Source organism: Strongylocentrotus purpuratus, unplaced genomic scaffold (assembly GCF_000002235.5).
Source record: "Strongylocentrotus purpuratus isolate Spur 01 unplaced genomic scaffold, Spur_5.0 spur5_scaffold_3, whole genome shotgun sequence".
NCBI lineage: Eukaryota > Metazoa > Echinodermata > Echinoidea > Camarodonta > Strongylocentrotidae > Strongylocentrotus > Strongylocentrotus purpuratus.
The window spans coordinates 35981765-35994869 of record NW_022145609.1 but is presented as its reverse complement, the minus strand read 5'-3'; the positions used below and the strand labels follow the sequence as shown (position 1 = coordinate 35994869).

General features: G+C 38.6%; 1 protein-coding gene across 1 annotated transcript; it reads left to right on the top strand.

Moving 5' to 3' along the window:
* Positions 1-1256: 1256 nt before the first annotated feature.
* Positions 1257-12771, top strand: LOC100889837 (beta-1,3-glucan-binding protein; the record flags this gene model as incomplete). The annotated part of the gene is given in 10 exon segments (XM_011671401.2): positions 1257-1323; positions 2640-2785; positions 3327-3401; positions 4177-4237; positions 5570-5752; positions 6724-6801; positions 9770-9887; positions 10785-10856; positions 11423-11567; positions 12276-12771. Coding segments are annotated over 10 exon segments (1185 nt in total). The 5' UTR covers positions 1257-1265.
* Positions 12772-13105: the final 334 nt, after the last annotated feature.

The window sequence follows — 13105 nt, the reverse complement described above, 5'->3', positions numbered from 1 at the left end:
AAATAGACACATGAATTATGAGGAAACAAATAGTTTATTGACTGTATAGATCCCTCTCCCACATTAAAAAATGAATTCAGTATCTCCATGAGACAGTGTGTATGACAGGACTGTAAAAATTGTAAAGACATTGGGACTTAAGTATATTTATGTAAGGCTGATTACATATATAAATCGTTTAATAAAATTGCAATTTGTTATATTTTAATTTTTTTAATGCTTCAAACATTCTCTATTTTTACTCACTTAGCTTATTAATCTTCTTTGTACAAAAAGTCAAACACGTGTGCAAATATATTTTTTCTTGATGCCTATCTAAAATTATAATGACATTTTTTTGGATTCCACTCTGCAAGGTGGGTGACATATATTTTGTTACGATTAAACTACACGTACAATATTGTGTATGGTATCTTTAAAATAAACAGTGAGCACGATAAGAAGGGACGACAGATGTTTGCTTCGCACGGTGTTATTCAGTATGTGTTACATTATCTGATATTCTAATGTATAAGTGTTTAATAAATTAGTACCAAATTTGCGATACAGTGAATATTATCAAATTTTGACAACACCAACTATCATAATTCCATGATCACAAATGATGGTAATTGAATGATAATTGGGGACAATGATTAGGTCTTTACTACTGTGACACTATTGGGAATATTACTTTCCCATTCGTTTGTTTTTCCCATAGAAGCAATGTCCCATATGTAAGAGTTTGTTTTTAGATACTCTCATATTTTCAATTATGGCTTTAAATAGTAAGCTACTACGCAAAAGAAAAACTTAACATATTTGTATTTCTTTTTGAAAACCTTACAAAACACGATTGATCCTTTTTGTAAACAAAAACTAAAACAAATCATATTCTCAACATATGAAGGTGCAGTAATCTGTTTATTAACCACTCCTTTCGCAGACCCTTTCAATTCAGTACTGATTCCCAGGCATCCTTTACTCTCCTTCGCCTATATCATGCGAATAGAGAGTAAAAGGTGAACCCATCCAGAGCCCCATTTCATTATACAAATCTGACTAATTTCAAGTCAATAGCTTAAAATCATTAATTCGATTTTGCCTTTGAGCAATTTCATTTAAGAATTATGAATAACATTAGTCATAGCCAGTTTTCAAAAATCGGTACCAGGTGTCATCATCCAAGAGGTGGGTTAATAAATAACTCCTGCTATCTGTGAGGGTATAGAATATGACAGCTGAGCTGTACATGTTTATCAGTCTGGATTCACAATTCCATCAAGATGGCAATGATGAAGTATCTTCTCGTTTTCTTAGCTCTTTCTTGGACTACAGTAAACGGTTGGTAAAATTTCATTTATATTTCGTGCGTTTTCGTTTTACATGATAATCTCATTACTCCGTGTACGTTTCTGACGTTGTATGTGACTTCGTGTGATAGAATTAATACAAATCTACATTTATTTTATTTAAAAAAACAATCAGAACAACAACAACGGAAAGAAAAAGAAAAAATGCAGCTTCAGCAGCTGAGGGAAGATCAATATTTGTTATTAAAAGACGGAGGCAGAGTAGAACACCTAACAAATTAATCACGCTACATCTTGGTTCCAGTTATGTATGATATAATCGCTGATTTCATCATACATAATACATGTATTAAAGGTCCTAGTCTATATTTAAAACAAAGATATGATATTGTCAACAATTCTTATCAATACAGTGCATCCTAAAGAAAAAACAAATCCAAATCAAACGGTTATAGTGAACAAACTGTACGCTTTCAAATGATATATTGATTACATTAATCCACACACGCTTCACTGATAAACATTATTGTCAAGATATCATATCAAAATCCACTTGTGCCATGCAGAGTATGGTGACTTAAGACAACAATCAACTGTTTTCAGGCTTGATTTTGTGTTATTTTGTTTTCCTACTGTATATCAATAATATCATTTTGTCGGTATGCATTATATTAATGTCATGTTCGAAACACCCAAAAAGATTTTAGAATTGTTTTATCAATATGTAGCATTAAATACGGTTCAACTTCGCATTTATTATTTTTTATCATCATTTATATTATCATATTATTATTGTTGTTATTATTATTATTATAACGATTATCATTATCATTATCATAATTGTTATCATCATTATCGTAATCATTTTTATAATCATGACTATTATCATCATTATCATAAGTATTTTTATCATCATGATTATTGAAGGAGGTGATTTGGCTCAGTCGGTAAAGCGTCTGCCTGTCCAACTAAAGATCCCGGGTTCTACTCCCACCTAGGCGGATGACTGAAGCCTGTGTTGTGTGTTAACGTGCCCCTTCCCTTGTTCATAGACGCAGGCTATGTTAAGTCGAAAACACTCCATCCCTCGGATAGGAAGTTAAATGGAGGTACCGTGTAGAGGGGAGTCATCACCTTTGCACGTTATGAACCCACTGCACTATTCGAATAAGAGTAGGGGGAACCGCGGTGTAGTGGTCCACCTGCAAACCCCAAATCAGTTATACCGGGAGGAGAGACCCGAGTGTTACAGTGATTGAGATCGCTTTTCGCCTCCCAGGCACATTATTATTGTTATTTTCTTCTTCTTTTTATTCTTTTTTTTTAAAAATCATTATTATTATTCAGCTGCCAGTCTAACATGTGACGTGTACCCATGTGATGGATCCTGTGATATGGGCGTGGCACCTTGCAATGGACTGATATTCCAAGAAGAGTTCAACTCATTCAACTTTGACATCTGGGAACATGAGATAACCGCCGGAGGAGGAGGGGTAAGATTTGATCACACTAAGAGATTAACTAATTATCCATTACTGCTAGAACCCATTTAGTTTCCAGGCACAAACCTTGTCAGCCGTAAAGCCGTAAAAAGAAAAGCGTGCGTGTCGTGCTGTCGATTCGTTTTGCCGTGTGTCGTGTTTGATGTGAATCAAGAAATACTTCATTTCTGATTTCCATTATGATGTCCATGTCATTCATCTAATGTGTTACGACCCTTTGATGGAATTTCGTTTCTGTTATATGAGAGACGAGCTCATTCGTTCATTTTTTATCGTTTCCTGATTCATACACTGTGGACACGATCGCTAAGTCTTTCGACAAATCAATTTAAGGTCAATTTCATAGCCCTGGTGCCTATCTCATAGAAACTATGCTGTGACGTAATACGCAATTATAATGTATGCACGTACAATGGGCGATGGGCTAGAATAGGCTATTGTAATTGATTTAGGTTGTTTGTTTTTCGAAAATATTTGCGATCATTTTTGCTCCAGACTGACAAAAGGTGATTTTATTTTTGCTTTATTTTAGAACTGGGAGTTCCAATACTACACCAACAATCGTTCTAATAGCTATGTGAAGGACGGCAGTCTTTACATAAAACCGGTAATTATAAATATAAATTTTGATATCAATTGATATCATCATTCATTTCATCATTTTGTTGATTTATGATTCAAGTTAAATACTTAAAGTTCTTATCATTAAGTCCATTCAACGATGTAACATCATGAGAAAAAATAATACAAATTGTCACAAAGGCGGTTGGAAAAATACCGTCTTTCAATTATAAGCTATTATTTATCACGTGACCTAATGTCTCATTAATCATGTTGTAAGATTCTACAGGTATGGGATATAATGGGCCACTATCAGATGGAAGAGATAGTAAAATCAACGATAGTGGCCCTTGCGGTTGTAGCAGTAGCTCTGAGAAGTTACATGATTTTTAATGAATACTTTTGTATAATTTAACAATTATAGATATTTTTGCGATGGGCTCTACCAACAATATCAACAAATTTAATCCCATTTAATCATTCCACTGGAACCATTACTCCATTGCCCACTCTTTATATCGAAATAGGTCTATGGCAATGAGAAATTTAAATAGTCAGCCGTTCTAATTGCCTTATGAAGATACTATGCAACGTATCCCTAACTCTTATTACTAATGTCTTCTATGGGACAACTGATCCGAATAGTTAGATTTCAAATACAAATCTTTTTTTTATATCTATCTTATTCCTTTACATCATGTGCATATGGATATATTTTTGCCATGGGATGACGCCATTTGTCCAAATGTCAACTCTGCAGCCCAGTCCCTCCAATTCGTTGGCCTATTTGCTCTTATTCTCTTTTTATTTTCCTGAGACAGACGCTGACATCAGACCATTATGGTGAACAGTTTTTATCATCGGGAACGCTCGACCTATGGGGTAGGTTTTCGTATACATAAGCATCTGCGATATTATGGGGTAGCGGATGTGGACATAATATTTATATACATGTGTTATACTTTCTGAGCGAATCAATTTGGTAGGGATATGAGGAAAATAAATTGCCGAAGAACTTATTTTAATTTATTCTGTATTTGCTGTTTTAGATTTTTTTTTCTTCTTTTAATCTGTGTTTTTGGGGGGGAGAGGAGAGCAGTTTGTGCGCATATTAGCGCACGAGTGAAATAAGGAACCTTTCCATCCCTTTAATTAAACAATAGTACTTTTTTTCGAGTTACTGACAACTTTAATATAAGGCAACTTGTAGTTAAATAAAAAGTCACCCAATTTATTTAGTATGTGTTATTTACAGGGTAGTCTTTTCAGTACATCATACATGACAACTGCTTTGCAAGAGATCCCTGGTTTAGATAATACAATTTGAAAATACAATACGAAACACAAATAGTAAAATAGTTCAATACGTAATAAAACAAACAAGAGCAAAAGTGTAGACTGGCAATGGAAAAAAATACTAGGATTTGTGATCACGATGCACAATTTAGCTAACAAATATACTTTAAGTAATACAAATAAAATACCACAAAGGGTCAGCATTTCGTGATCAGTTTTCATACCCTTCCACATTATTATTTCAGCATACCATGTACGGCCATAAATGACTATAAGATAATAAATATAAAATAAATAATAACATTTCATTTCTTAATTGTATTGCTTATGTTTAGTTTATGTTCTCTGCGATCATGTTTAATTACAATAATTTGTTGAGGATCTTTACGTACGTGTTGATAAACAAAAAGTGTACATCTGCCAGTGCGTACCCGGACACCTACCCCATGGACATCCACCCCCCCCCCCTCCCGCATAACCAGCCCACTCAACTAAAGACATCTATCCCGCGGACAACTACCTCCTAGGGCAACCATCCTCTTGGACGACCACCCCCGGGACAACTTCACCCAGACAACTACCCCAAGGACAACTACCCCCGGACAACTACCCCCCCCCCCATATAACTACCCTCTACCCATCTACCGGGGGTAGATGTACTAGAGGATGGTTGTCGTAGGGGGTAGTTGTCCGAGGGTAGTTGTCCTAGGGGTGATTGTCCTAGGGAATAGTTGTCTGGGGTACTTGTCTGGGGGATAGTTGCCCCGGGGGTATTCGTCCTAGAGGGAGGTTGACCTAGGGGGTAGTTGTCCCAGGGGGTATTTGACTGGGGGTGGTTATCCGGGGGTTGGATGTCCAGGGGATAGGTGTCCTAGAACCCTGCCAGTGGTATGAAGACACTTTTATTTTCCATGCTAGGTGCATCACCTGCCAACTTGTGTACTGGCAACGCGTGGTGGGGGTGTAGTCGCACTGGGACCTCAGCAAATATCCTCAACCCAATACAATCAGCTAGGATCAGAACTGTCGAGTCATTCACATTTAAGTATGGACGGATAGAGGTGGAGGCTAAGATGCCGACAGGAGACTGGATCTGGCCGGGTAGGTACTAGGGGGAACACAAGAAAAAAGTAGAAGTAAGAGGAGGAGAAGGAGGAGAAATTGGCAATTTCGTCAATGAAATGTGACTTAACTATATACGGACAATTCGATCGCTTTTGTCGAGTACCAAAAATAACACATTATTAATTACTGTTTTCTTCGCTCTAGTGTCTTCTCCCTTGGGGCACTACTACATTATTGTGGGTCCTCTCAAGAGGAAATATCCTCCTAAGTCATAGACTTAGAACAAATTAATTTCAACCATTTTAGGTGTTAGGTACCAACCGTACCATGATCACAGTAACAGTATCGATTCGGAAAAATTGAAGTTCCATACGCATAGTAATTGCAACTTTCAAAAATTCATAACTTTCCTACTTTTTGTCCGATTTCGTTATAACTTTCTTCAGCCTGACTCTCTGATATTTCTGTTTTAATTTAGAGTTTTTTACTTTAAGGGCAGATTCTCCTTTAATTCAACACAACACGCTCCTGTTATGTGGGAAGAAATACAAAAATGTATTCATGTACACTTAATTAATTAAAAATGTGGAACACCCTCCCTTCTTTATTCCGCACCTCCCCTTCGATTAACTATTTTGAGAAGAACTAATAGAAACACACCTCTTCAATAACTAAATGTCCATTCTCTCTTATTGTGGTGTTTGTCTGTTTAGCATCGATACATGTATATATTCATACTTTATACATATATGTATGTTTGTATACCCACAAGTGACAAGTTGTCAGTCCGATCAGGGTGGGTATCCGGCAGATGATTTGAAACTATGAATTTTCAGGGAATAGCTCAGAAACCTTTGAAAATTGAATATCATCGATGACAAATATTGTCATAGTGTTGAGTCTGTTTGATGCTTATTTTTCATGTAATTCGACGGCAAACCTAACACACTTCCCTCTGTCTTCATTACAATTTTGACTTTATGTGTTTGTACGTTTATGTCATGTAGCCATCTGGCTCCTTCCCAAGAACAGTGGGTATGGCGAGTGGCCTGCCTCTGGTGAAATCGACCTCGTAGAATGCAGAGGTAAGTAGATTGCGCCACGTCGCTCATCCATAACCTTTCATAACTTTTTTTAATATTGGTCCGTTTTATTTCAAAGTTTCGCCATTCTGATTCTCTTATATATTTTTGACGATTATAGTAAACATCAAACAATTGAACAATGTCGGGAATAAATGAGGATTTAACCCAATGTTCATACTACGCATATATGATGATGATGATTGTTAAAACGGATCTTAATGAAGATAAATATGCAGCATAATACACGAGGTTCTTAAATATGATTATGATGACGGCAGTGTTGTGATGATGGTTTATGATGACCATGGTTAAGATGATGATTGGATAACGATGATGATGATGGGATAACGATGATGATGATGGGATGACGATGATGATGGTGGGATAATGATGATGATGATGATGATGGTGATGATGATGATGTCCTCGATGTTTTTATTACTCTAACCAGGCGCGGATCCAGGATTTCTTAGGGGGGGGGGCCCAAATTTGAAATTATGCGAGCCAAATATTGGTACGTAACGATGACCAACAGTGACGTAATGCGGAGGGGGGGGGGGTCGGTGCAGAGAGGGGCGAGTTTTCCCCCACCCTCCTCCACGAAACGCGGAAGCTTTGACGTTTCATTAAATTATTAGAGAAAGAAGACGATTCGTTGTACCGTTCTCGACTCAAAATCTTCGTCTGAATTTAGTTTTTTCCGCTCCCGCGCGAAGCGCGAAAAATTTTACGATTTATTAAATTATTAGAGAAAGAAGACGATTCGTTGTAGAGTTCTCGACTCTTAATCCTTGTCGTAATTCAGCCCCCCCCCCCGTCCTGCGCGAAGCGCGGAAGCTTTCACGTTTTATTAAATTATTAGCGAAAGAAGACGATTCATTGTAGAGTTCTCGACTCTTAATCCTTGTCTAAATTCAGCCCTTCTCCCCCTCCTGCGCGAAGCGCGGAAGCTTTGACGCTTCATTAAACTATTAAAGAAAGAAGACGATTCGTTGTACCGTTCTCGACTCTTAATCCGCGTCTGAATTTAGTTTTTCCCCATCCCGCGCAAAGCGCGGAAAATTTTACGTTTTATTAAATCATTAGAGAAAGAAGACGATTCGTTGTACCGTTCTCGACTCTTAATCCTCGTCTGAATTCAGGTTCCCCCCCCCCCCTCCTTCCGCGCGAAGCGCGGAAGCTTTTAAGTTTCATAAGATTATGAGAGAAAGAAGACGATTCGTTGTACCGTTCTCGACTCAAAATCTTCATCTGAATTTAGTTTTTCCCCTCCCGGAAGCTTTTACGTTTCATTAAACTATTAAAGAAAGAATACGATTCGTTGTAGGGTTCTCGACTCTTAATCCTCGTCAGAATTCAGGTTCCCCCCTCCCCTCCCGCGCGAAGCGCGGAAGCTTTTAAGTTTCATAAGATTATGAGAGAAAGAAGACGATTGGCTGTACAGTTCTCGAATCTTAATCCTCGTCTGAATTCAGGTTCCCCCCCGCGCGGAAGATTTTAATTTTCATTAAATCAATAGAGAAAAAAGAAGATTCGTTGTACCGTTCTCGAAAATAATCCTCGTCGGAATTTAGTTCCCCCTCCAACCTCGCGCAAAACGCGGAAGCTTTTACGTTTCATTAAAGATTATTATTACCGTTCTCGCCTCTGAATCCTCGTCTGAATTCAGGTTCCCCCCTCCCGCGCAAAAGCTTTGACGTTTCATAAGATTATGAGAGAAAGAAGACGATTCACTGTACCGTTCTCGATTCTTAATCCTTGTCTGAATTCAGCCCCCCCCCCCCTCCCCTCCTGCGCGAAGCTTTGACGTTTCATTAAATTATTAGAGAAAGAAGACGATACGTTGTACCGTTCTCTATACTCTTAATCCTTGTCTGAATTTCAAAGATTTTCTTTGTCTGCTCCTTTTACTTTCTACGTCCTCTTCCGATTTGGGGGACCCCCCCCCCCCCCCCCCCCCCCCCGGCTGGCTACGCGCCTGCGGTCAGATAAACACATTTTGATAACTTGTCCGGCTCCGGAAGCTCAGGGGTTTTAGGCGTTTAATTAAGGTCAGATGATCATTTTTTTTTAATACCTATTATTTTGTGACACTGGCAGGTCACTATTTGGCGTGGGGTCCAGGGGGCGGATCCCCCCAAAAGCGGGGTTTTAGGCATTAAATTACCGTCAGATGAGCATCTAAGGGCCCGCCGTAGCGCCCTAGGTGAAATCCAGGGGGCAGAGCCCCGGAAGCTTAAGGGTTTTAGGCATTTAATCACGGTCAGATGAGCATATTTTGATGACTCATTTTTTAACACTGGCAGTTAACTATTCGTTCTTTCTTGCGCTCATTCTATTTTTTTTCTCTTTAATATACTTTTTCAAATAAAGTGGGGGGGGGGGGGGGGGAGGGAGCTCGAGGCTCCCGATCCCTGCCGAACCTCGGGCCCTGACATGTAGAAATCTCAAGAATCATATTTCGTGCCTGGCTGTAAATTTAGGAATTTGTCATTTTCCAACAAACACATATACAAACGTATAATTTACTAAAAAGTGAGGACAAATCTCGGAAATTATGTCATTTCAGCATTATTTGTAATCCACCGTTGTGGAATTATAAATAAACCACGTTTGAATTTGATTTCCCCAAAGCCCCCCCCCCCCCCATTAGTACGCCAGTATCTCCTCTTTTCCTTTTTTCTTTCCCTTTCCTTCCTTCTCTCTTATTTTTTTGATTGGAGGGGGGGGGGGGGGGGGGGGTCAACAGCCTGGGAGGAAAGGCCCTTTCGGTCCCCCCCCCCCGATCTCCTTCTTCCCTCTTTTCTTTTATTCTTCTTCTTCTTTCTTTCCCTTTCCCTTTCCCTTCTTTTCCTTTCTTCTCTCTCTTTTTTTTTTTTTTTTTTTTTTTTGCGGGGGGGGGGGGCCAAGGCCCGCTCGGCCCCCCCTGGATCCGTGCCTGACTCTAACCCCCTTCCTACTCCTCCAGGCAACACGGATCTGAAGGACTCTAATGGTGTTTCTGTTGGTGTGGATCAGATGGGATCAACCATGCATTGGGGTCCTTTGTGGAATTACAATGCCTACGAAAAGACACACAACACCAAGTAATCATTGAAATTAATCAATCATATGAGGGCGGTTACGTGCAAAGTGTCCTTAAAAACATATATTTTCTCAATTTAATCATGATAATTATAATATTGGATATTTCTATATAAATTTTCATATCTACCACGCTAGGTGCTCAAGGCGCTCCAGTATTAATTTAAACACGATAGCAACTACTTTGGGGGGAAAAATATCACCGTGAGGCAATTTTAATAGCCTTGTCCATTACCGATTGAAATGTATGAACTTTACTTAGACGTATTACGTAAGCCGAACATGATTTATAGTACAATAAATGAATTGAAATTCCCCTTGAATTGATTTTTCGAAAGTAGTTACGATCATGTTCCTGTCTTTAGCTAGGCTATTAATTTCGGCGCTCAAACCATTCAAGGAATTCCTAGTTTCCGGTAACCATTTAACACCTGGGTAGAGAGTGGCAAATGTATATGGATGTCACTTATTTCTTCTGAAAATGAACCAACTTGTATTAACCTTATCAACATTTAGTCAATGGTCGCATAAAGAGAAAGATGTCCCTTTTCCATGAGGGTACGAAATAACCTATAGCTATATTCTATTGCAATTCTAAATTGTTGATGGTTTACCAACTAAAAATTTGAGTATTCATTTTACAGAGGAGTTGTGGAGTGTTATGCCCCGTTGTACACTTAAAGACTTCTTTCAACAGTAAAACGGTAACAACCATCTGTAAAAAACAAAAATATAAAAAAACGGATGGAGAACCATCAACAACAAAGGGTCAGTCATGACCCCTAGAACAAAAATGAGGATTATGACGACGACGCCGATGAAGCCAGATGGCGACGATGATGACGATGAATACCATCTATCTTGATTTCGGATTCTAATTCTTTTCCAAACTTTTCCAGAAATCTGGACGGGCAGACCTTTGGCTCTGGCTTCCATAAGTATGAACTTGACTGGACCTCAGATAACATGAAGTGAGTTGTTTTCTTCTAAAATGCCAAGTCGCGAATTGTCACAAGATTTCTTCTTCAAAATGAAAGTTGAATAAGATTAACGTTGTCCTTCTCCTCGTCCATGATTTACAGAACAATTTAATTAGTTTTTATTGGTTGTATCTAGCTTTTGCGAGATTGATAGATAAATATTTACTTTTCCACGATTAATTGTACTGAAAGGAAACACCGATATTTAAAAAGACTATGAATTAACTATCCATTTAGTTGTATCCTTCAGGATATCAAGCTAGTACATCTTTGTTTAAAGTTTTTTTTTCTGCATTTGGTTCAATAAGAAAGAAGGGGTCTTGGCCCCGCAAGCAACGCTGAGCAACTTATCCTACGATTGACTTTTGGTGAGGGCATTTCAAAAGCCATTATTCCTCGTAGGCAACAATTTACCTTATGATCTTCAACGCCAACACAAAAAAAAATGAACAATTTCACAAATTATCGTTCACTTTCCCAGAACCTAACCAATAGAATTGTTACCTGCATAACCTGTCAGTAGTATTTTCTTATTCACTATCACCTGTCCTCTCTAGATTCTATGTTGATGGAGAACTTCTTCTGACAGCAGACCCAGGCGCAGACGGCTTCTGGGACTATGGAGAGTTTGCGTCGAAGGCTCCAGGTGTCCAAAACCCATGGGAAAACTCACCCAACAAACTGGCTCCATTTGATAGAGAGGTGAGTACATGCATGAGCTAACAACATGGCCAAGGGGAAATCCCCACTGAAAAAAGGATGGGAGGTCACTTTTCCGATGATTCGTTCCTGTTTCAAAAATGTGTTAGTCCGAAAGTTTACCATTTCGAGGATTTACTATAAATCTAAATATATTTTTTTTAATTGAATGTTTCATTTATCTGAAGTTTCGTTATTTCAAAAGTGTGAATTTCTAGAGCCTTTTAATTCTGAAAGTAGAATAGGGCTCATACTTCCGAAAAGAAAATGAAGGTCATATTTGTTTTCCGAAAATACGTTAGGGCCTACTGGTTCGAATAATCATGTATCCAAAAGTCCATTAATCCCAAGATTTTGTCATCCAAGGTAGTTCCGTTTTTTCCAGAGTTTCGTGAGTCTGAAGCCTTGTAATCCAGAGGGAAAGAAAAGATAGAATACGGCTCATAATTCCTAATAGAAAATGGTTCGTAATCTTGAAACTGACCAAAAAAAGCCCTATTTAGAAAATGCAGATGATTTTCATGCCACGTTCCCCCCCCCCCCCCCCTTGAGCAACTTTATACTTTATTTTGTGTGGGGCCCGTCTTTTTTTTTTTGGCCAGGGAGAGGGGGCAAGGCCCGCTAGCCCTCCCCCTCCCCACCCCCCCCCCCTTGGATCCGCGCCTGGTGATTATTATTGAGATTCTTAACAATATATAATGTAAAATTCAGTTCTACTTGATCCTGAACGTTGCTGTGGGCGGCACCAACTACTTCTCGGACGGCTTCACGAACACTCCCTCGAAGCCCTGGTTGAACACCTCGCCGACGGCGTCGACGGACTTTTGGAATGCTCACAGCGACTGGCTACCGACCTGGAACCAGGGGGTCAACAATGGCGAGGACGCAGCTCTTCAGGTCAACTACATCCGGGTATATGCGTATCCTGACCAGACGACCTATCACCTCAGAGACCGATAACCTAATTACTGTACCCCAGGAAATAATGATAGCCTAATACTAACCAATGGTGATGATGATAATGGGAATGGTGATGATAACAATCACAACAAAAATAGTAATGATAATAATAATGATAATAAAAAAAATATTATGATGATGATGATGAATGATGATAACCATAAAAATTATGATGATAATAATATTGATAATGATAATCATCATCATTCTTATCCTCCTCATCCTCATCAATTATCAAGAAATGGGAAAACTCGAAGGAATGCTACATTAAGACACACAACCAAAATCTACGAAGACATCAATAAGTTTGATTCAATTTTGTGTCGGATAAATCGTTTACAATTAGCATAAGTTTAAAGTAATGAGTTAGACGTGCAATACAAAACGTACCAGATAATATATATATTATTATTTTTATTATTATTATTACTTTTATTTTTATTTTTTTGGGAGGGGGAGGGTTGGGGTTGACTGGAAGAAGCTTTATATAAAAACAACTTACAATAAGTTTTCTTCTTTTTCGAGTACAGTACCGACCGCCATGAGCGGTCATTAGTCACGCGATGGCATTGATATCATGG